The 25,179-nt window shown below is 46.0% G+C and overlaps 1 protein-coding gene across 1 annotated transcript in view; it reads left to right on the forward strand.

Annotated features, from left to right (window-relative positions):
• CRTC3 (CREB regulated transcription coactivator 3) overlaps positions 1-25,179 on the forward strand; it is an 87,245-nt gene that overhangs the window by 57,438 nt on the left and 4,628 nt on the right. Inside the window, exons 6-13 of the mRNA XM_056124524.1 lie at positions 5,199-5,299; positions 12,503-12,538; positions 12,978-13,060; positions 15,796-15,845; positions 17,841-18,058; positions 18,932-19,230; positions 24,486-24,677; positions 24,763-24,843. Of these exons, the coding sequence (XP_055980499.1) occupies positions 5,199-5,299; positions 12,503-12,538; positions 12,978-13,060; positions 15,796-15,845; positions 17,841-18,058; positions 18,932-19,230; positions 24,486-24,677; positions 24,763-24,843 (1,060 nt within the window). The remainder of the gene's footprint in view (positions 1-5,198; positions 5,300-12,502; positions 12,539-12,977; positions 13,061-15,795; positions 15,846-17,840; positions 18,059-18,931; positions 19,231-24,485; positions 24,678-24,762; positions 24,844-25,179) is intronic.

Genomic DNA, 25,179 nt, shown 5'->3' on the forward strand with positions numbered 1-25,179 from the left:
GAATCTGAGCCCACATGTCTGTACTCCCAGACTCCTCCTGTTATATCATGCAGACTCTAAACTGTTCATAAGACTTCTCCCAAACACAGCACAACCACTGTGCTCAATCCAGCCATGCACACCTAGGATATGGGAGGCCATCACCTAGACTAGATTCAGAAGCAGCATTTAGGCTGATTTGAAGAGCCAAGGAGCCTGGGGACCCATACAGTATCTTCCTGGGTGGAGACAAGCACATGATCCTCTCTCAGAGTAGAGGCTGTTTGTCAGTTGGATTTATCTGGGAGAATTTCAGAATGTGTTATCCAGTGGTTCTCAAACTTTTTGACTTCGTGCTCTTTACAATCTTAAAAACCTTAGATGAGAGGCCTGGTTAGGGTGGTTAGGGTGCCTGCCCAGCATGTGCCTGACCTGGGTTCAGATTCCTGGTGCCACATGGTCCTCTGAGCATCCAGGACGCAGCTCTGTGAGGATGGCCTGGGTATATCTGACTGAGACAAGAGACACAAGTCTCCAAGCTAGGGACTGAGAAGTGTCACCTCCTGGTATGTACCCGTCCACTGATCTTGTGGCTAAGAATGGTCAGTGTGTCCCCAGTCTTCCTTGGCAGTGCCTGGGAAGCTGCTACCCACAAAAAAAAATTTTTAAAACATTGATGAGGTAGGACAAGGACAACACAAACGGTGTCCTTGTCAACACAAACTTGGCCAAGAGCATTGATTCATTCGAATGCCTAACAACCCGAATCGGACGTTTACATTTGAATAGATGTGGCTCACTGCCTGCAGTTTCTATCTTCGTTGTCTATGCACCAACATCTCATTATGATGAAAGAGAAATCGAGAAGTTCTACATGGAGCTAGAGAAGTTCTATAAAGAAGACCACACCTTCTACAAGATCATTGTGGGTGATTTTAATGCCAAGATAGGACCAAGAAGATCAGCTGAAGAACTTCACATCGGGACCCATGGCCTAGAATGGAACGAACAGGGTGAGAGACTGTCTGAGTTCATCATGTCGACCAAGACCATTCATGGTAACTCACAGTTCCAGAAGGCAGAATCTAAACGATGGACATGGGAGTCTCCCGGTGGACGATTCCACAATGAAATAGACCACATCATATTCAATCGACAGTTTTGCCTGACTGATGTCACTGTTGTCCCAAAATTTCGAACGGGATCGGACCACCGTCTCCTTCGTGCAAAATTCTACTTCACAGAGCGGGGAGAAAAGGCTGCAAAGTTCAAAAAGAGAACTCCCAGAATGACCACCAACTGGGAACTCTTTGGTACTATTGCGACAACATGGGAAGATGCCATTGTTGACAACATTGACGAGGAATACGATCGACTGGTTCAGCACCTCCATGAATGTGCGAGGAACGCCAAGAGAGAGATAGCCACAAAAAATCGCCTGTCTTCGAAAACTCTTGAGCTAATTCGCCAGCGTGGTTTGGCGCATGCCTCAGGCAACCGCAAGCTAACGTCCGAGCTCGCAAAGCAGTGCAGAGATGCGATCAAGGAAGACCTCAAAGAGAGAAGAGCAGAAGTACTGGTAGATGCGGCAGAAGCCGGGAAAAGTATTCGTAACGCCCGCCTGTCCTTCGCCAACTATAAGACCAAGATGACTGCCCTCCGACGTCCTGATGGATCCATCACATCCTCCAGAACGGCAATGGAGAAGATTATCCATGACTTCTACTCAAATCTCTTCGATAGCCATGTCCACTTGCCGACATACCAAATTCCACAGGATGGATATGTCGTTCCCAACATTCTCCCTTCCGAAATCCGACACGCCATTTCGTCGGTAAAGAAACAAACAGCACCCGGCCCAGACAAGGTCAGACCTGAACACCTGAAGAACCTGCCGTCAGTACTCATCAATACACTGGCTCAGCTCTTCACTCGCTACCTGTCTGAATGCAAGGTTCCGTCCCAATGGAAAACCAGCAGGACCGTACTACTGTTCAAGAAGGGAGACATCCATGACATTGGCAACTATCGCCCCATCTGCCTATTGTCTGTCATCTACAAGTTGTTCACTCGAGTCATCCTAAATAGGATTGGCAGAACACTAGATGAAGGACAACCATGCGAGCAAGCCGGGTTCTGCAAAGGATTCAGCACCATCGACCATATCCACACAATAACCAAGCTCATTGAGGTTTCTCAGGAGTTCAAGATGCCGCTCTGTTTAACGTTCATTGATTTAAAGAAGGCCTTTGATTCTGTTGAGACGGAAGCAGTCATTGAAGCCCTAGTCAATCAGGGCATTCAAGCCCAATACATCAGGATCCTCCGTGAGCTGTATTGCGGATTCACTACCAGGATCTCACCATTCTACAAAGAAGTGATCGTTGATGTCAAGAGAGGGGTGCGGCAGGGTGATACCATTTCACCGAAACTCTTCAGTGCCACCCTCGAGAATATCATGCGATGACTGGAATGGGAAGGAATGGGAGTGAAGATAGATGGTCGGCAACTACACCACCTCCGCTTTGCTGATGACATTGTTTTAATAACACCAAACATCAGCCAAGCGGCACAAATGCTGGCGGACTTTGACCGTGAGTGTGGAAAGGTAGGACTACAGCTGAATCTCACGAAGACAATGTTTATGAGAAACAGCCTTGTTCCTGACGCCCCATTCGCTCTCAATGGAACGACCATCTCCGAATGTAACAGCTATGTGTACCTAGGTCGAGAGGTCAACATGACAAATGACCTGGCACCCGAGCTGCACAGGAGGAAGAGAGCGGCTTGGAACGCCTTCAAGAACGTCGAAGAAATAGCTAAGAGGACGAAGAACCTCCGGCTCCGGGCACATCTCTTTGATTCCACTGTTCTTCCTGCATTAACATATGCCTCAGAGACCTGGGCCCTACGCAAACAAGATGAGAACGCTATTCAGGTCTCCCAAAGAAGAATAGAAAGAGCTATGCTTGGAATATCACGTTTCACTCAAATGAGAGAAAGAATCCGGAGTTCTGACATCTGTCGACGATCAAGGATCAGGGACGCTGTCTCATTTGCCAAGGTGTCGAAAATCAGATGGGCTGGTCACGTAATGAGATTTAAAGACGACCACTGGACTAGAGCTGTTACCGACTGGATTCCACGGGATGTCAAAAGACCGCGTGGCCGCCCACCTACCAGATGGTCAGACTTCTTCGTCAAGATCATGAACGATCGGTTTGAGGCCCTTCATGTTCCCCGAGCGAACAGATGCCATTGGGCTACACTAGCACGCGACAGGGACAAATGGAGACGTTACTGGCGCCCGCTCGAGCTAATCGACGACTAACGAGAAGTTAAGTGATTAAGTGATGAGGTAGGGAGGTAGTTCTGAGGGATGTAGTATGTGACTAGTATGCTCGAGGCTCCACATTTGAGAGTTTGATCCCATACACCTGGTGTAGACCGAGCAACTGACAGCATGATCAGCCTGTGAAGCACTGAACCATCCAACCCACGCCGCAGGACTAGCTCCTGGAGTTCCTAGTCCAGTGCATGAGGAGAATCCCTACTTAAAAAAGTTATAGGACCCGAGTGATAGTACAGTGGGGAGGGCGCTTACCTTGCATGCAACTGACCCAGGTTCGATCACCAGGGGTCCCCTGACCCTGCCAGGAGTGATCCCTGAGCACAGAGTTGGATGTGGCTCAAAAACAAAAATGAAAAACCATTGGTGTGGCTCTTTAAGACTGTTACCGATATGAGGGATTTGAGGTAGGTTCAAACATACCCACCCCTCAAGTTTGAGGGTTGAATCCAGCGTCTCACACATTCAAGGCAACTGCTCCACCTCTGGGCTACATCTTTGGCCCCAAACCCTTTATATCATGGAATGTTGGATATTAACCCTTAGTGTTTTAGGCTTCATCAGTGAATTGCCCCTTTTCTTCCTCTCAGTGAAGCTTACAGTGCTCTTGCAAGCATCCCTAATCCCCTGAGTTCATTTTTAACCTTTCCTTTGTGTTTTACACCTCATTGTCACAGTTCCCCAAGTCAGTCTTGGTTACTTATAAGCCAAAACTTGTTGGTAATTCTGGATTTTGTATTTGTAGTGAATTTCTTGCTTTTCTATTTCCCCTATAGCCTTTTCATCTTTTACCGTAGAGCAGTGTTCTTTGCTTAAACACTGAAGGATCTTAATATTCTGCTAATAATATGCTAATATTTGGGAGTTGATTGACTCTGAAATATATCTACTCCTGGGCATCCATCATAATTACTTAACTCAGGCTTCAGTTGCTGTAGTTCCTAACTTCCCAAAAAGGAAGTCCCGTAATGCGATTGGAATGGACCTGGGGTGAGTGGTGAAGCTACCCTGGCATTGAAATGGGACAGTCTAAAAAGCATAAATGTATGGTCTTGATGCAAGCTGTTATCACTTAAGAGACAGGACCCCCAAGGGGAAGGACAGACTGAACCAGCCTGAGGACTTTGTCTGGGATTTACAGTAAAAGCCTTGCTTGCTCTCGAAGAACTAAGTTTGGGATATTTACCTCTTACTGTATTTATCCAAACAACTGCAAGTATTGGTAAGAAGCTGACTTAATTGTTTTATTGATTGTTTGATTGTTTGACTTGCTTGATATATGTGACTAGAAGGAAAGAGAAAAGCAATACAGATATCCCTGGGAAGCAGAGCATCTCCTTGAGTTTATCTCCCCCAGAGAATTGCCTCTGCTGGAATGTTTTACCTCTGTAAATCACATGGACATGCAGTCCTATACCTCTGACCCTTCAGATGTTCTATAAATATGCTAGCAGAGCTGCATTAAACAGGCCATTTTCACTATCAGGCTGTCTTTCCTGGGCAGGCCTGGGGAGGATGGGAGATGGCTCTCGGCCACTGAACGCATGTATTGCACTGTGCTCACACATTATTTTGTGAACTCACAATGGAGGATTATAAATCAGTTACTTTTCCCTTCCCTTCTCTTTTTTTTTTTAATTTATTTTTTAATCATTTTTTTATTAGTGAAACACCATGAGGTACATTTATAGACTTATAAATTTTTGTGCTTGGGTTTCAGTTATACAATGATCAAGTACCCATCCCTCCACCAGTGCCCATCCTCCCCCACCACGGGTCCCTTCTCACCTATTAGTAATTTTCAGTAAAGAATATTGCATTTTAACTAAGGGAAAATGGATTTTCAGCCAGACTCTCTCCTTCCCCTTAGGACTAATTCCGATTCTGCTCTTCACACGAGTGCCCTGAGCACTGAACCACAGGACCCCTACGGAGGAGTGAGCCAGTCGGCGTGGCCTGCCTCGTATATGGGTAAGACACAGCCCCTGCTCCAGCGTCTGCTTCCTCCTGTCTGGGAACAGCCAAGAGGCAGGCATGCATGGTGTGCCTCTGACTCCACTTGGGAAGCTCCAGAGAAATAGCCCCTGGCAGGGTATTAGTGTACATTTGTACATGTGTGTGCGTGTGTGCTCATCTATGCTTAGAAGGACTAGGTTTGTTTGTGCACATGTGTTTACTGGGAAGGGAGTTCTGGGGTCCCCTGCTGATCTCCTGCCTGGCCCACTGCTTGTCTCCCTCTGACATGGCCCGACCTCTCCTCCCTGCTGTACTGTCCCTCTCTCCACATCACCATCTGGTACCTAGCTCCAGCCTCTTCCCAAACACTCTTTTTTCCCAACAGTGTGATACCAGGAATCGAACCCAGAGCTCCTGCAAAGCATGTGCTCCAGCCCTTTAACCTCTTTCCCCTTCCCCCAAATGCCTTCGTGTTGGATTCTCTGAAGTCCTCCTCTCCACCCAGAATCTGACCAAACATAAACAAAGCCCAAAGTGGCAGGTGGAGCTAAATGTCAGCTTTCAAACTGACAGGAGTCCAGGGCTGCCTTCAGGAGTGTGTGCCTGTAACAGCTGAACCTAGAGGGAGACTAGCAGCCTGGGCCTCCCAGGTCAGAATGGAAGGCAAAACTGAGCACAGAGGGGTTGAACTGGTGCCCTGAGTCACCTGCTCAGTCCTGCCCTATTTTGCTAGCCAGATCATCATTCTATCTTCCTGGGCCAGAGTAAGGGAGTATAGAAATCTGAAAACTCATTCACCATATCCACTTCTAGGCTGAACTCTCGTCGCAATTAGTTCATCTCCTGATATCTCTCAGGATGCCCGCTTGCCTCCCAAGAGGATCCACATCTCAGTTTAGGGTGTAAACTGAGGCTGTGTCGCTGGGTTCCTTCTCCGTTTCCTTACCAGTCTCACACCCCAAGTCAGCTCATGAGCCACTTTAGGTTCTAATTGATTTCTTCCTGTCCCCATCTCTTTCTCTCTCAATTCATTCATGCTCTACTGAACAGTCCTACTGACTCAGCTCTGTCACCCCCATCGACCAGCCAAGCACACCAGGAGCTAAGCACCCAGGTTCTTCCATGCAAGAGGCTACCTGCAAGGCTTCTGTATCTCTGACTGCTGGCCTGTGGTCAGCATTTTATTGGTCTCTGGGAATTGACACAGAAACTCCATCATGGATGAAAATGTCTAGAAAAATGATAACCATATGTGTGATGCACATTCTCTTCCTCTCCCTCTCCCTCTCCCTCTCCCTCTCCCTCTCCCTCTCCCTCTCCCCTTGACCATGACCTGCACTTGACTCTTAGTGGACCAGTGTTTGGTCTTGAAACAGGGAGTGAATTAATCTTTCACCAAGATGGTACCAGTTTTCTAGTTTTCTTTATTTTTTGGACTACTTAAAGCTTTAGTAGGCTTATTCATTCCAAGAAGAACAATCCTTGTCTTATTGCCTTGTGTAAAGTAAGAATAGGATATAGTGATTGTTGCTCTTTTTGTTGCCTTGTTCAGTTCAAAGATGACTCCGTTGTTCTAGAGCACTGTTTCCTTGTAGAGTCTGGGACCTTTTAGACTTGGTTTGGGCCATCTAGACAGATGAGAGCAGAAAAATCTGTAATGTTTGAGTCAGCCATGGCTCCACAGCTCGCTGTGTAGAGAGGCGGAATATAAGGGAATGGGGAGTAGCTCGCTCAGCAGTGGCCAGAGAACATATAAACTGCTGACCATATTTCACAGCACAGCTGCACCCTATTTTTTCAGTAATATTAGCACAGTTTTTAATAAAAAGCTTCACATAATTGGTCACATCCCACTTTTTTTGCCCCCCAAAATAGAAAGGTATAAAATATGTGATGATTATGCCATGAAATATGGCCAGGAAAGCAGAGCCTGTGGAGCACTCGGGGTGCTAGTGAGTGCAGCGATCTGAGTCTTCTTGCCCTGGGAGAGAGCAGGACTAGTCAATTTTTACTGTGGGACCTGAATAAAAATCCACCCATGCAGCACTGCCATTTCTCCATCTATGGAATCCTCTGTGCAAAGTTTCTAACTATCTAGAATGAGCCAGAGACTTTGAGAGAACCAGGAAATCACAGGAAGAAATTTAAGGAGCTTTGGAGACCTGGGTACCTCTCAAGAGAAAAGAAAATAATCCCAGATTGTTACTGAAGTCTTCATAATGAGAATGGTACAGCCTCTGAGGGAAGAGGTGAGAAATGAAGGATGAGAGCATAGAAAATGTGGGCTTCCATATAGTTCTGGAGGCCCAGCAGTAAGAAGAGCAAGAAGCCCTGGTGGAGAGTGCTTGACTGGCCTGGAAGTAATGGCAGTCTCCCTTTTTCAAGACCCACGGGTGACATGTGTCTGTTTCTGAGACTGATGAATTGTGACAACCAAGGACAGTGGGCTGACCTCCAAGTTGTGTGTCCCAGCTGGGAGGCTGCTGCTGAACGGTTGCCCTGCAGGAGAGCAGAACTCAGAAACATGCCCAAATATGGATGCACTTCCACGGAGAGCCAGAGTGTTTAGAATACTAGCCAAGTCTCCAAGGATGGGGATTATTTCTGGAGAAGGATACTTGGTGGTGGGAACTATTTTAAATGGTAATAGTCTTGTGAATCTGTAATGTTTGAGTTTAATTCACTGGAGTTTTTCGGTTTCTCCTTTCGGATTTTAAAAATATCAATCAGCTTTGCAAAAAAGGTGTTTCTTATTATAGGGTCCTTCAAATAAAGGTCATAGATGTGATGGGAAAGGGGCCCTAAAACCCTGAGTTTGCTCCATCACACACAACTCCAACTGCTGTCCCTGAGGATCTTCCGAAGCCTGATGCTGAGCTCAAATCTTTTCCCACAGTTTGGAAGGGCAGGGAGTGAACAGATAATGGGGAGGGAGGGCATCTGCTCAGTGCTTAATTACTTCATAGATAAGCCATGGTGCCTTCATGACATGAGGTTTGTACCCCAAGAAAACAGAGCCTTGATCTAATAAATGCTTAGTCGTTTCATCATAAAGTAGCCTAGTAGATGCAGATGCTGAGCCCTTAATGTGAAGGTCAGAAATAAGTGTTTCTGCAACCAAATTATATTTTACTAATTTATTTGTCGTTTGGGTTTGGGACCCCACCTGACAGTGCTCAGGGGCCACTTCCAGTTCTGTGCCCAGGTGTCATTCTCAGTATGGGACTGTGTGTGCTGGGCCTGGAACCTGGGTCGCCTGTATGCAAAGCCTGTACACAGTCTGTTGAGTGCACACTCCCTACTCCCACCCCAAACAATATTTTTGGGATTTCTCTCCTTGTTAAATTAGCCAGAGTTCTGTAAAGAGAGAGAAACATGATGTGTCTCTGGGAGTATGTGCCGTTTAATTATCATCAGTCAAGCATCAGCTTTGGAGGTGAGCTTCACCTGTCTGTGACTGGTCCTGTCCCCTATATACCCTGTGCCCATCTGAAACTGTGCTTCAGAGAGACAGCCTTGGTCACTGTGGTCCCACCTCATGGGACTGCAACAAAGACTTTTCTCTCTTTCCAGATAGCCCGTCACAACTTCAGGGAGTGGTCTGGGGCTGAGGGCAGATGAGTATGTATGGGAGGGGGAGAAGCCAGGCTCAGCCCAGCAGACCTAGCCTTGACCACCTCTCCCTCTGCTCCTCCCTGCTGCCTCTTCCTCCTTCAGCAGCCATACCCTTGCGCAGTTGAGAGGAGGACCCAAATGCAGATAACTGTGGAGATGGGAACCGGGGCTTGACTCTGAGACAGAGTGAGGACTCTAGGTGGCAAGGAGGGGCAGGGCATGAGCGCCCCAGACCTAAACAGGGTCAGAGAGAACCCGGGTGGAGTAGCTGAGGTTTGGTCTTCCATTCAGGGGTCACGTCCTGCTGTCCCTCAGTCAGCAAACCAAGGCCAGGATTATTTTGGGTTCCTGAGACCTGGGAGCAGGAGAGGGGACCTGGTCTCAGCGTGGAAGTCAGCCCTTGGTGGGCTGAGTGGCCAGTAGCCCGGGAACACAGATACAGCCTTGGTCTCTGTGGTCCCACCCCATGGGACTGGTGCAAAAGACTTTCCACTCTTTCCAGATAGCCCGTCACAACTTGTCCCTTTTTATTTTTAACCCTTTATTTATTTTTTTAACCCTTTATTTATAGATTTTTATCCAGCGGTAAAAATCCAGACTTGAATATTTGGGTTTTACGCCAGCTTAGAACGAACATAGGCTTTACTGCCACCATCATCCTTCTGTTCACCTAAACTCAAACTCTAGGATTTGTCTGTAATCTCTCTTATTCCCACATGCATCCTCTTACTCTTTGTTTTGGGGCCACAGCCAGCAGTTCTCAGAACTTACTCCTGGCTCTGTGCTCAGGAATCACTCCTGCTAAGCTTGGGGAATATATGGGGTACTGGGGATTGAACCTGGGTCAGCCGTGTGCCAGGCAAGTGCCCTCCCCACCCTCCTGTTGCTCCAGCCCTGCCTTCACCGTCTTCTCCATCCCCACAGCTCTCAGTCCTTCCTGGCCTCCCTGGCCTGCTGAATTGGTTCCCCCTGGCCCCTTTGCCCTCAGGCTTTCTTCTTGCCACCCAGCTCATATTCTGCTGCATGTCTTTCTAAAGCTTTGTGGCAGGCATGTTACTTCTCTTCCCACACCAAGCCAAGTTTTCTGGCTAGTACCTCCAATCCAACCTCCTCTCCCCTCTTCCTGACTGTTCCTCAGCCCAGCTATACCCGCTCAGCCCAGCTATACCTGCTCAGCCCTACCACTGTCTTTCCTCTGAGGCCTCCCTACATACCCTTCACCTTCACACCTCAAGGCCTGAACCTCCCTCAGTGCGGCAAGTTGGTCATTCTGAAGGTACACAGGTCAGCAGTCTAGTCTGGAACTTTCTATTGTGTGGTCCTTGGGGTGTCAGTCGTGCCTGCCTGGATTGTTGTTGAAGGGGTGAACCCATCTGTGTGAGGGCCTGGCATACAGACAGTCTGCAGAGGACCAGGTGTCACTTTCCTCCTTGATGTAGAGGGTGGACTGATGGGAAGTGGTCAGGGTCACTGGGCTGGCTGGTGCCTGTGCAGGTGTGGGGCCCCCGCCCTTGAGCTCTCCTGCTCCAGGCAGGTTGTCTTATTGATTAAACTGAAAACTGGGCGCGTTTATTAATACCAGAGAACTTGACTTCTGGATGATGGTGAGGCACTTCAGCCTCACGCACCAGGCTGTCATATCAAAGGGGGTTTTTACTGCTATATTTGTGGTCAGAACTGCTAAACTCTCCACCCTCTCCCACTGTAAAGCATGTTGGGAAGCCATTGAATACAAACTCTGTCTTTCCGCCGACAATGAAACTGTGGGACTATACCTGTTTCTCAGCACCTTTTTTGCTAACCTGCTCATACTCCCTTCCTTCCCCTGACATACTAGGTAATGGTGCTGCCTAGCCCAGGCCTCTGGAAGACAGACCCTGTAGTGAGGGTCTCCAGGGTGAATATGACAAGTGATCCCTGGGCCTATTTTCTGACTTTCAGACTTTTGCACATGGGACCATGACTTGATTTCAGCTTAGAGCACTGGGAAAGACTATCACGTGCAGTGTATTTTTTCAGATTAAAAAATATTTTGTTCATGGGGGTGAAAGGGATACTGGGACCCGTGGTGGTAGAAAATGGGCACTGGTGGAGGGATGGGTGTTTGATCATTGTATAATTGAAACCCAAGCACAAAAATTTGTAAATCTGCAACTGTACCTCATGGTATTTCACTAATAAAAATTTTTTTAAAAAAAGACCATGCTATGGACAAAGAAGGAACAATCAATCCTCCAGTGTCTCTCATGGATTTATGCTTTTTGTTCCAAGATCAGGTTGCAATGTCTAAAAGAACAGAATGTCATTTGTATCAGTTGCTCTTAACTTTGTGAGACTCATAACCTTTGAACAAAAGAACAGAATACCAAGAAAATAAATAAATAAATAAATAAAAACTGATTACCTGAGGGGTATGGTGGTGGGTATGCGGCACATTAGGCTGTGCTCGGAGCTGAGACCTGACTTCATACTCAGGAGGGTCACTCCTGGATGTGCCTAGGGGCACCTTATGTGGTGTCAGGGGTTAAAATTAAGTCTGCTCATGAAAAGCAAATGTCTTCCTGTTCTACCTCTCTGGACCTTTTAAAACTGATTATTTAGTGTTTATTTTAATCATGTTTTCTCATGACTTCATGTACATTTTAATAACACCATTAGGAGTCTTTTTGACATCAACCAATAAAAATTTAACATAGTAAAAAAATATTCAGCCAGAATTTATTCCAAATCCAATTTTTATAGCTCTGTAAGGAAGTTAGATATCTGCCATTGGATTGGCTGGGGTTCCATTGAATTGTTTTTGGTTTGGGGGCCACAACCACCAGTGTTCAGAAACTACTCAAAGCTCTGTGCTCAGGCCATATGTGGTGCTCTGGACTCAAACCTCAGAATCATGATGCCAAGACCACATGTGAGGCAAATTCCTTACCTCTTATTCTGTCTCTCCAGCCCCTTAGGCTGAGATAATTTTAAAGGAAAAGTAAATAGGAGCCATCTTTAGACCACAGCTCATACCTAGTTTTAGTATAAATACTGTGGTACTTTGGATTGGGATGAACATTAGAGTACCAGCATGGTCTTTTCAAAATTTTATTTCAGGGGCCAAAGGATAATACAGCGGGGAGGGCATTTGCCTTGCATCTGACTGACCCAGGTTTGATCCCTGTCACCCTGTATGGTCCCCTGAGCACCACCAGGAGTGATTCCTGAGTGCAGAGCCAGAAGTAACCCCTGAGTATCACTGGGTAGCACTGTAGCACTGTCATCCTGTTGTTCATCGATTTGCTCGAACAGGCACCAGTAACGTCTCCATTGTGAGACTTGTTACTGTTTTTGGCATATCGAATACACCACAGAGGGCTTGTCAGGCTCTGCCATGCAGGTAAGATACTCTCGGTAGCTTACTGGGCTCCCCGAGAGGGGCAGAGGAATCAAACCCAGGTCGGCCACGTGCAAGGCAAAAGCCCTACCCGCTGTGCTATCACTCTAGCCCATCACTAGGTATAGCCCCCAAATTAAAACAAATTATTTCAAATTATTTTAAAAAATACTAACTTATGAATCGAAGCCTACCTCATGAAAGTTTTTGTTTCTTTCCCATAGGTTTCTGTGATGGTGAGAATGATGCACATGGGGAAGGTATGGACCATTCTCTCCTACTGTGCTAACTGTAAAGCTTTCTGTGCAGACCACGTAGGACCCTCTTTCGTCTTATGGACTAATTAACACTCAGGGTTCCAGGACTCCCCCAAATGGCACAATCACTAACTGGTTTGATTTTTCTGAGTTACTCCACAGAATAAACCTTTAACAGCCTTTAGAGTTCTGGGGATTCCCAGCATCTCTGATGTTGCTCCCCTCATTCCTGGGGACTTCCCCTATCTGCTGGGCTGAAGTTCCCTGAGGACCAAATCCATGCCCTGTTCATCTCTGCAACCCCACAACAAGGCTCAAATGCCTATTCTTCTAGACTGGCAGTGAATATTGGTTGCATCTTTTGGTTACTAGGATACCTTCTTTAGCTTAAGGTGGGATGACTGCTTCCTAATGTAGTGATGTGATGCTTTCTCTCCTTTAGTGTCTTTCCCTGGCCCATTGAAAGAAGAAAATCTGTTGAATGTTCCCAAACCACTGCCTAAACAATTATGGGAGACCAAGGAGGTAGGTGAATGGACTCAACTATATTTGTTGTCATTGAACATTTGAGTTTGGGAGGTCATTGTAAAATCCTGCAGGGGAGGGGCTAGATAGTGTAGTTGGTAGGGTGTTGGCCTTGCATGTGGTCAACCCTCAGTTTTCCCTCCAGTCCTGGCACTGCATATGGTTCAAAACAAACACTGTCCTCCCGTTGTTAATTGATTTGCTCGAGCGGGCCCAGTAACATCTCCATTTTGTTGAGACTTGTTGTTACTGTGTTTGTCATATTGAATACGTCCCAGGGAGCTTGCCAGGTTTTGCTGTGCGGGCGAGATACTCTCGGTAGCTTGCCGGGCTCTCCAAGAGAGGCGGAGGAATTGAACCCGGCTCGGCCAGACTGGCTGTGTGCAAGGAAAACGCCCTACCATTCTGTTATCGCTCCAGCCCCATGGTTCACCTAGTACCATCAGGAGTGACCCCTGAGCACAGAGCCAGGAGTAAGTAAGTCCTGAGCACTGCTGGGTGTGGCCCCTCTCAAAAAAAAAACCAAAAGTCCTGTAGGAGAGATTATAAGATAAATTGGAGAGAAAAGTAGAGAGGATATGAGGGCAGAGATAAGAATAATTCATCAAGGAATGATTGTTCAAATAAATTTATCCCAGTTGTATTGATTAATTAGTGTAACAATCTCTTCTCATTTTACTCATTTAAAAAAAAAAACAACCTATATCTCCCTTTATCGTATGCTGCTGTTGCAGGCGCAGAAGACCATCACAGGTCACAGACAGATTTTCCTCTGTGTGTCCAGCACTGTCTGACTTCATCAACCTCTGTCTAGAAGTGCTGTTGGACTGGTCCCTCTCCCCTTCTCTAGCAGTCACTGGACAGGAGTCCTCTTATTGGTAATCTCTTATAGATTACCAATATGTTGTTAGGGGTTGAGCCTTGTGTGCTATATGTGTGTGTGTGTGTGTGTGTGTGTGTGTGTGTGTGTGTGTGTGTGTGTAAATATATATTTCTCTCTAAAATTTGTTGCCTTCTACTGTAAAACCCCATCAAATGTGGTGTGCTATTCTTGGAGTGATGTGAGGTATGAGATGTCCAGGGATAAGTTTACTCATGGGTGAGGCTCTGCCCAAGCATGAGGAGATCATTTGGTGGTAGACTTCTGGAGGTTTTCGGCTGCTGGGACTGGGTCCCTTGGGGCAGGGAGGGTCCTCACCTGCCCCCCTCTGAGGTGCCCCAAATAAAAACAGCCTGTCACTGGGTCCAGCGGCATGGCTATGGTGTGTCGTTTTATGTTCTCTTCTGAGAGAGGACAATGAGTCTCTGGATCATGGTCGTTGATGAGATTATCTGGCACCAATCAGGGGTGGCTCGTGGGTGTGACTGTCAAGTTGCTAGAAACAGGGTGGGGTGAGGGGGAGGTCACCCATTCCTGGTTCCCAGTCAGCAACAATTTTTTAAAAGGAAACAAGATAGTGCAAGGATTGGAGCTCATGCCTGATGTGTATATGAGGCCCTAAGTTCAGTCCCTAGCATTTCATGGTGCCCAGGCACTTCTGAGAGCACCCATGTAAGAAAACAAGGCTTCTGCCCTATGGAGCTTATCTTCTAGTTCAACTACTTGCTTTCTTCTGAGTTTAATTATCTCTTTATTTTCCTGTGTATTTTTTAATTTTCAGGGTTTATATATATATATGTTTATATATATATATCTCTGTGTGTATACACACAGATATATATAAACACATATATATTTTTTTCAGTTTTCTATTTTTTTATATTTTTAAGAATTTTATTTTTTAAGATTTTATTATTGAATCACTGTGAGATAGATCTTTACAAAGCAATTCATAATTAGGTTTCAGCCATACAGTGTTCCAATACCCATCCCTCCGTCAGTGTACATTTCCTAGCACCATTATCCCCAGTTTTCCTCCCATCACCTCCCCTCATTTTTTTTCTTCTTATACCAATTGAAAAATGAATTTTGTGAGGGCGACACACTCAGCAATGCTCAGGGTCTGCTCCTGGCTCTCTGTTTGGGGGTTGCTCTGGGCAGTGCTTGACTGACCAAACTTGGGCTTCCTGTATGCAAAGTATTTGCTCCAGTCCTTTGCACCAGATTGAAATTTTAAATATTCCTTTTCCAGGTACTGGGGCAGTAACTAAAAGGGATGAGCCTCCTTTGCCTGCAGAAAGCCTGACTCCATCCCTGGCATGCCTGGACCCCTGAGCACCTCCAGGAACAACCCCCAAGTACAGAGCCAAGAGTAGACCTCCAGGTACTACTGGGTGTGACCCAAAAACAAAAACCAAGCTCTCTCTGTAAAGCATATTTTTGTTTGGTTTTTGGCCACACCCAGAAGTGCTCAGGGGTTACTTCTGGCTCTGCACTCAGGAATCATTCCTGGCAGTGCACAGGGGACCATATGGGATCTAGAGATCAAATCCAGGTCAGCTGCATGCAAGGCAAGCACCCTACCCACTGTACTGTCACTCCAGCTCCTATACAGTTTTCTTGAAAGAAATAATATTCTTCTAGAAGACAAAGAGTATAAATTTTAAGAAAATTTGTTAGTGTTAAACCTCCTTCAACCTGGTAGAATCTAGTCAACACATAAGTGGCTGCTGTAAGGACTTGGCATTTATGTGTGAACTGTTCCTATACTGACAGGGATCCTGAGATACTTATGAAGACACCTTTTAAAAACCTGAATTTGGCTGTATAGATAAGTCTTTCTCTGTCTTTCCAGATTCAATCCCTGTCAGGACGCCCTCGATCCTGTGATGTTGGAGGTGGCAAGTAAGTAATATTTATTCTGCTCAGCTTGTTGAAGAACTCTTAGAAAATTTCACTTGTCATGTCTAAATGGAAAGTCAACTGAATTTACATGAATGCCACAGTTCTCAGTATTCAGCTTTCAGGTAAATGATACAGCTGCATTAACAGACACTGTCACAGGTATGTTTGAGAATAACACAACCTGGTAAATGCAGAAATTGCTTGGTAGAGGCCAAACCTACGGGCACAGAGAGGGACCTGCTGACCTTGCACCCTGGCTGGCCCCTGCATGTGGTTACTTGGTGACTTAGAAGTTAATGAAGAGTGGAACTGGGGAGGTGGCTCAGTGGTAGAGCACTTCCCTGGCCTGTGTGAGACCCTGGGTTCACTCACCAGCACGTATGGTCCCCGAGCACTCCTAAGAATGCTTTCTGCACCAGGCAGGGAGTATGCTCCTGAGCAAAGCTAAGGTGGACCCAAAATGAGAACAAAACAAAGAGAAAGTTGCATTCTTGCTTTGATGTGAGCGTTTGAACTCCACTGATGGGCTTCTGTGGGTATTTATTGACACTCCCCCACCCCAAATTCTATGCTCTGAGGTAAAGCGTAAATAGTCTGTGTCTATATTTCCCTGCTTTCATAGAGCTGCAGAGCAGATAGTACGAGCCCCAGCAGCCCCAGCAGTGAAGCACATGCCATGTGCGGGTAAATGCAGAGATAAGAAAGAAAGCAAAGTGGCAGCCGTGAGATCAGGAAATCCTTTCTGATTAGATGATTTGTGCCCAGTACTTGCAAGAAGAGTCGGGAAGGGGTTTCCTCATAGATGACAGCCAGTGCAAAGGCCCTGAGGTAGGAGTATGTTGTTGGGATGGCAGAGCCTGGAGCACATTGCCTGCCTTCCCCAGATCCTGGGAATGACTTCAGTTGGTGCCAGCCACATCCATAAACTGCAGCCTGTCTCTCTCAGTGGGAGAGGTCACTAATGCTGGCTGCCCTGGAGATTGCTGGCCCCATGGCCATGACTTAGTCTCCGAACACACACTATCTTGTCCTTGGAAAAGCCGTCCCTTGCCCACCTGTTCTGCCCTGACAGACAGCTCCTACTCTTCTGTTCCTGCCTCTCTTGCACTTGTCATTTCCTCAGCCCACCCCTCTAGTCTGTGATGGCAAGCTTTGCAGTCTGACACCCCCATCTGCCTGGAACTCCAGAAGCAACAGTGCCCCCCGGACTTTGGCTGTGAGGCTCCTGGCTAGACCCCACTTCCACAGGGATGAAGACATGCCACGTGGCCTGAGCAGTGGTCCCAGCAAAATTTCTTGACCTGTTCCCAGCCATGAGCCCTCCCAACCTTGTCTCCTTCCTCTGGTCTCCCTGCCCTACCTCTTGCCATCCTTGTCTCAGGCCGTGATCCCCATTGAGGCTGGGTTCACCTGAGGTCCTTGGAAGATCCTGGGACCCACAGGGAGCCATGTGGCCTCCATTTGAGAGGTGCTTGCCTGCAGTGCTGCTGGCTATGAAGCACATTCTGCTGTCACCATCACCCCTTACAGGGAGCCTGGGGCGTGGCATAAGGGACCCACCAACAACTTTTAATCAATGAGCAGTTAACATTTATTTCTCACTTCAAGATTTATTATTTTTAAAAAAGGTAAATTTCCAGAGGGGAGATGAGTGATATTTTTTCTGAAAGAGGGGTGGGAGGGAAACCAGAGAGATAGTATAGGAGTACTCACCTTGTACCAGGCCTGTTAGATCCCTGGTACAGCATATGGTCCTCCGAGCACTATCAGGAGTCACTCCTGAGCACAGAGCCAGAAAAAGCTCTCAAGCACTGCCAGGTGTGGCCCAAAAACCAAAGGAAAAAATAAGAAAAGGTAGTGGTAGGCAAAATAAGTCTGTGAATGTCTTAGATCCTTGTTCCCTGTCTGCTGCTTTTATTTGACAGAAAATGTATCCTGTATGTCCTGTTTTCTGACAGCTATGTGTCTTAGAAAGATGCTTCTTTTTCTTTTCAGCACTTTCCCACACAATGGTCAAAACCTGGGCCTCTCACCATTTCTGGGGGCCCTGAACACCGGGGGATCATTACCGGATCTGACCAACCTCCACTATTCAGCACCCCTGCCAGCCTCCCTAGACACTGGGGACCACCTCTTTGGAAGTATGAGTGTAGGGAATAGTGTGGGGAACCTCCCAGCTGCTATGACTCATCTGGGCATAAGAAGCTCTTCTGGTAAGTGCCCCCACTTGGTAAGGATCTTGCCTATGTCCCTATGACTTAATTGTTGGTGGTCCATGGTTACGTGGCCTGTGAGTCCTGAATGAGACTGGGTTGAGGTAACAGTCACACATACCTGTTCTGTTAGCTATTTTCATGCTGGCTTCTCATGTTTCTGTTTCTGCTAAGTCTGAGTTCTGGGCAGCTCAGCTACTCCCCACTCTTTATCATCCCCACTAGTCCAGGTGCCGGCACCTGAAAGCATAATCTGAAGGTTCAGAAGTCAGTGTCCATGTTAGTCTCTGTCATTCAAACAATATTTTATATATATACATATATATATATATACACACACACATACACACATATATATAAATGTGTATATGTATATACGTGTGTGTGTGTGTGTGTGTGTGTGTGTGTGCACGCACGTACTTAATAGGTCTGTGTCAAATAGTACTCTGCTACAGAAAAGCTCATCTCTGTGATGAGAGATAGTATAGCTTGGGGGACTATGTGGGGTTTGATCCATGGCACCTCATATGATCCCCCAAGCCCCCAAGCATGTCAGAAAATTACCTGAGTGCAGAACCAGGAATAAGCCCTGAGCATGGCTGAGTGTGATCCAAAATCCAAAAAAGAAAAAAGAAAAGGAGAGCAAAGCTCATCTTGTGCTGGTGTTATCACTTTGGTGAGGCATCTGTCCTTCCCTGCCAGTTCTCATCTGCTCAGTTTCCTGCAGGACAGGAATCCAGGGGCTCCTGTACCTGTTAGAGCATCTTCATCAAATAGGGCTAGTGGAGTTTGCTTTCTTATGTGAGAAACATTAAAAAAATTAAAGATAGTAAAATTGCAACAATAGTAACCTGTGAGTTTGTTGTCTTCCAGGCCTACAGAGTTCTCGGAGCAACCCCTCCATCCAGGCCACGCTCAATAAGACGGCACTGTCCTCTTCCCTCAACAGCCACCCGCAGACGTCTGCTCCTGGAGCCACTGCCCTGCACCCCTCACTTCGGCTCTTTTCCCTCAGCAACCCTTCCCTCTCTACCACAAACATCAGCGGCCCCTCTCGGCGTCGGCAGCCCCCTGTCAGTCCTCTCACGCTCTCGCCAGGCCCCGAAGCACACCAAGGGTTCACCAGACAGCTTTCTTCCACAAGCCCCCTGAACCCCTACCCTGCCTCACAGGTAAAAAGAGAGATTATGAGATAGACAGAAGTGTGAAGGAACTGCCTTCCTCTGGGTTATTCTGAATGAGGTCTCCTACACCAGTGTCTTACAAGCTTCACTTCCTCTGAATCCACAGCAACAATGTGAATAATTAGAATGCATTCATGGGCCGTAGGGTTGGGCACTTGCCTTGCAGGTTCTATCCACAGCACCATATGGGTTCTTTGAACATCTCCAAGAGTAATCACTGAGCACAGAATCAAGAGCACAGTCCTGAGTCCAACCAGTTGGGGCCCAAGCACACACACAAGCATGCACATGCGTGCGCGCGCGCACACACACACACGCACACACACCACTGCATTTATGACTTTCTAGTAACACATTCTTGTGTTAATTCCTCTTTTCTTGAGAGGAATGTCATTTTTATTAAAAGGGACCACACTTGCTGTGCTAGGTGGCCACGTGGTGGAACTCAGGGCCTTGCACTTCCACACATGTGTTCTACCACTTGAATCTACCACCCCAAACCCATGTTAATGGTTCTTAAGCAAATACTGAACATTTTGCAGCTTGTGTTTTCTTAAGGTTTGGGGGAAAAGAACCAAATGCTGAGAAGGATCAAGATGTGCCTAAGATACTAAAGGAAACCAGACCAGAGTTTTAAAATTACTGTGGCGAATCAGTAATTGGCTCATGTCAGTATTTTAGCCACAGGGAAAAGCCAAAAAAACACTTTTGAAGCTTTGATATTGGATTAGATCCCCCCCTTAATTTTGACTACAGATTTGAGAAACAGTGCTTTGGTTGTTCATGAATCACTAGATAAAATAAAACCATATCATGAAAAGGCTCAAAGCAGTTTGTTTAGAAAAAGGCATATTTCCAAGTCGTGAGCCCACTCTAGAAATCCGGGAATTAAAAGGCCTAATCTTGAATTAGCGCCTTTGTTTTTATTCTAAACTCTCAGGGTGGTTCTCTTGCCATAAACATCAATGAATATATTTTTGACCAGTTGTCCCTCCCTAGGCACATTATAACATTACTTACTCACCACTTCATAAATGAGTCATCCAGGAGGAGCTGACAGATGCAGTGATTAGTCACTCTCTACCAATTACTAGCGATGGGGTCTTGATTACATGAGTGATTCCTCTAGGGAGAGAAGGAGATGATGTTTCATAACGGGGTTTAATGGTTCTTTTTATTGGCTTGCCTTTCAGTCTATTTATTAAGCTTATTTTATAGGATATAAAAATGTTACTCTTGCTTTCCAACTATATTTTGAGGAGACTACAGATAAAGCATTCTCCTTTAACTTTTTTTTTAATTTGCTTAGCATTTAGCTTTTTAAAGTCAAATTTATTCATGCACATAGTTAAAAATTGGCTAACTCTAAAGAGCTTGATATGGAATGGCAGTGTCTTCCCTTCCCAACTCACCATTCATCTTACTGCCTGCTCTTCCACATGCTACTTGCAATTATTTTAGCTAATCTGTGTGCTGTGGCCATGTTATTTCATTCTCACTCTGTTCCAGATTTGTAGTGTTAGGTAACATTTATTAATACACCCTATCAAAGGTGGTTAGGGATTTGTTCTCTCTCCTTCCAGTCAGTCAGTCTCCCACCCACATCACACCCAGACACATACACATGTTGGTACTCCGTTTTTAGTATGTTGTAATTATAATGTATGTTTGGGTTTTGTTTTGTTTTGTTTTTTGCTTTGGGGCCTCATCTGACATGTTCAGAGGTTATTCCTGGTTTTACACTCAGGAACTACTTCTGTTACTCCTGAAGGGCTTGGGGAACCATATGGGCAGGGATTGATTGAACCTAGGTCGGCAACATGCAAGGCAAGTGCCCTACCCGCTATACTATTGCTCTGCTCTGTAATCATAATGTAGCGCTTGTTGCTTCATTTATGGAATACTATGAAGTGACAAAATGTTTTTCTCCTGGGAGTTAAATGTCTTGTTTCTCTCTCTCTCTCTCTCTCTCTCTCTCTCTCTCTCTCTCTCTCTCTCTCTCTCTCTCTCTCTCCCCCATCTCTTTTCCTCTCCCTTTCCCTCTCTCTCCCTCCCTTCTTCCTTCCCTTGCTCCCTCCCTCCCTGAGCCAACTGTGCTCAGGGCTTTTCTCCTGGCTCCATGAGCAGAGGGATCACTCCTGGTGGGCTCAGGGTCCATATGTGGTGCCAAGGATTGAACCCGGTTGGCCATGTGCAAGGCAGACACTCACTATATTATCACTCCAGCCCCAGTATTATTTTGTTTACTTGTATTACTAAATCAGTCCCGAACTAAGATCTGGGTCAATCTCTTCTCATTTAAAAACAAATTCTTGGACTCTAGAACCCTACAGCCCTTGCATGTGTGAGGCCTTAGGTTTGATCCCTGCCTGATTCCCCTACATACACACAAAGAACACACATGTTTATGGTAGTTTTAATTTCCTAGTAGCTCTATATGAAAGAGTATGGTGCACTGGCATAGATTAGACTTGCTTTCGCAAGTGTCCTGTTCACTCTCTTTGCTATCTTTCCAGCCTTTTAGTTTGTAGAGTTTCTTTTACTTTGAATGAAATCTCATTTCTCCCCTAGAACTTTTAGATTTTTTTTTTGCCCCCTAAGGTTTTGAAACTTTTATTTAAAGTGACTTGGCATGAGTCTGTATATTTGGTGGCAACTTCTCTGTGGAGACTCTTGTCCTTCATTTGGGGGATATTTTCTCAGTTTCCTTGGTGATTTCATTCCTCCCATTTTTGCTGTTCTCTGTATTTCTGGTTCTCCTGCCATTGGATATTGGACATCCTGTACTTTTCTTCCAATTTTCTTCCTTTCTTCTCTTCTCTCTTGTCTTTTCATTCCACTTTCTGGGAAGTTCTCTCAACTTTATCTTCCGACTCTTCTGTTGAGCTTTTCTTTCTTTTTTTTTTTTAATTTTTTATTGAATCACCATGAGATACAGAGTTACAAAGCTATTCATGGTCAGGTTTCAGTCATACAGAGTTCCAACACCCATCCCTCCACCAGTGTACATTTCCCATCACCAGTGTCCCCAGTTTTCCTCCCACTACCCTTACCCCAGCCTGTTTCTCTGGTAGGTTCTCTTCCTATCCCTCTCCCTCTTCTCTTTCTATGATTCTCCCTCTTCTACGGTTCTCCCTCTCCATCTATGAAAAAAAGAGTCCCATTCTCCCTGCATCCACACCAACATTGGTGCTCTTGTTCCTTTTGATGTGTGCTAGTCTTTGTGGTTTGAGATGATGTCTCATTGTTGTTTTGATTTCTATCTCCCTGATGATTAGCAATGCGGAGCATTTTTTCATTGTCTTTTGGCCATTTGTATTTCTTCGAGGACATTTCTGTTCATTTTTTCTCCCCATTTTTTGATGGGGTTCTATAGAGTTTTTCATTTCTGTATTCATACTTTTGAATTTCCAAAAATGTTCCTGAATACAGCATTCAGGAATAGTAAACTCTTACACTTTGTAGCATCATACTTACTCTTCAAATGCAGTATCTGTCTGAAGTGTGTTTTGTTTACTATATTTTGGTATCACACTCTGCAGTGTGCAAAGCTCCAAGCTTACTCTTTACTCAGATACCACTCTTGAAGAGGCTCGGGGGATTATATGGGTTGCTGGGGATTGAGCCCAGGTTGGCAATGTGCAAGACAAATGCCCTGTGCATGGAGAGATAATCTCTCTTGCACCTAATAATTTAACATGTGTTTCTAACAATGATTTAGAATTTTGTTGTTTAATTTATTTACTTATTTTCTTATGTTTTCAGGGATTGAATCCATGGCTTCATATATGCAGAGCATGTTCTTTACCTCCTTAGCCTTAGAGCTAAAGACTTTTAATAGCCTAAATGTTACCACAGTACTTTTGTGTTTGTTTACATGACTGCTGCTTCCTGCACAAATTTTCTGACTCTTTTCTCCATATCTGTGTTTCCAGTTATCAGTCTGGTACTTTCGTCCTCATTTGGTTATCTTCAGTGCCCTGCTTAGATTTAGGGATAGGACTTGCAAAGTGGATTGAATGTACAGATGGGCGGGTTTGTGCAGCTCAGTCACCATTGGAGGGTTCTCTGGCTTGGCTGTTTCCTGGACAACCTCTTCTGTTGTGAGTTTCAGGGTTTCTTTCAGGCCAGTCCAATTCCTGCCAAGGACATTGTTCCAGCCTGGCAGTGGGGCCTGTGCTGGGATTCCCGTTCACAGAGCCAAGTCGAGGAGAAAAGGGCAAGAGTCTTCATTTCTAATGACCTGAATGGCTAATGGCTAATGACACTAATGGCTATGTGCATTAGTGTCTGGGGTGTCCTGTCCAGACACGCATAGTCAGACCCTCTGTTGAGGGCTTCATCCTCTGACCCTGCTCCTTGCTACCCCAGTTCCTCCCTCTTTGGGGACCTCATGACATAAAGTCAGATTGCCTCTTAGTTTGTCTCCTCCACCATCTCAGCATTTGGCTTCCTCAGCTCATCACAGCTGGTTGCCACTTGTCCATCTGCTTTTCATTTTCCAATTTGTGGTGCTATTTCCTTCTCTCCTTTATCTTTGTCCTTATATTTATTATCACTGGGGTATTATTTTTTTTTCAGGTTTGTTTATTACAGTGTTTTGTTGTTAAATGTTATTTTAGGGTGATTTGTCAAGTTTTGGGACATAGCAGAACCAAGTATGTTCTTCAGTTTTTCAGAAGTGAGGACTTTATATTTTATTTATACATTTATTGATTCTTGGGCCTCACCCAGTGGTACTGGAGAGCTACTCCCAGCTTGAGCCTTGGGTAATTGTGTGGTCCCAGGAATAGAATACAGGCCTCCTGCATGCTAAGCATGCGCTCAGCCTTTTGAACGATTTCTCCAGCCTGAAATTGAGGACTTTAACAGGCATGACTTTCACTCAGAGAACGGGTTCTGTTATTTCATTTTGGTTTCTTTCGTGCCTGTGTGTTATGCATAACCATAACTCCTGGTTCACAGAGTTATGGTTATGCTCAGGTGACCTCCCACAAGCACGTGTGGACTTTGTTCTTTTGCACTGTCTCCCCTTGTTTTGCTTGCTTTTGAAGACAACAAAAATTGTCATTGAAAGGGAGCTACTTTGTGGGGAAATACGGTTTGAGGATGGCTCAACAGGACCAGTGACAGACTTATGGGTCCTATTCCAAAACAGCAGGCTAAGGAACTTTCAGGTTTTTTTTTTCCAGAGACTCACTGCTAACAGCGCAGACACTCACAAGTGCCCTTTTTTTTCATAGATGGTGCCTTCAGATCAAAGCCCGCTGTCCTTCCTGCCCTCAGAAGCTCAAGTGTCCCCACCACCCCCTTATCCCACAACCCAGGAGCTCCCACAGCCTCTCCTGCAGCCCCACACCCAGGAGTCTCCTGTGCAGCAGCCTCAGGTGGCCTCGACACTGCCCCGTTCAGATTTCCACCTCCTCACGGCCCAGGTAAGCTTTCCAGGAGCAGCTGTGGGGAGGAAGCTCTGCTGTGGCCTGACATCCATGCTGAATAGTCTATTCTTGTTCCCTGAAGGACTCTTCTTTGAGCAACTTTTTCCCAGATGTCAGCTTTGACCAGCAGTCCCTGAGGCCAGGCCCAGCCTTCCCTCCACAGGTGAGTGATAACTAGGCCTGCATCCCCGATGAGTTCCTTCTGGGACTCCAGACCCTCAATTTCAAATGTCTGTGGAGAGCCTGGGACTCCCAGAGGTCTGGTACCCACTGCTTTATTGGTGTCAAGGTTCTGCAGAGGAGCTGCATGACTTGGGGGGCGGGGCGGGGGGGGAGTGGGTAGAGACACTCAGCTGTAGTCAGTGATGCCAGTAAGGACAAAAGGAGCTTAGTGTCTCCTGGTGGAGAAAACTAGGCACAGGCAAGAATCCAAACCAGCGTGTGACCTCCAGGAATACATGGTCTGGCAGATGCCAGGGCTTTTCCCTGGGATGTTTTC

The sequence above is a fragment of the Sorex fumeus genome, unplaced genomic scaffold, assembly GCF_029834395.1.
Source record: "Sorex fumeus unplaced genomic scaffold, SorFum_2.1 ptg000051l, whole genome shotgun sequence".
Lineage (NCBI taxonomy): Eukaryota > Metazoa > Chordata > Mammalia > Eulipotyphla > Soricidae > Sorex > Sorex fumeus.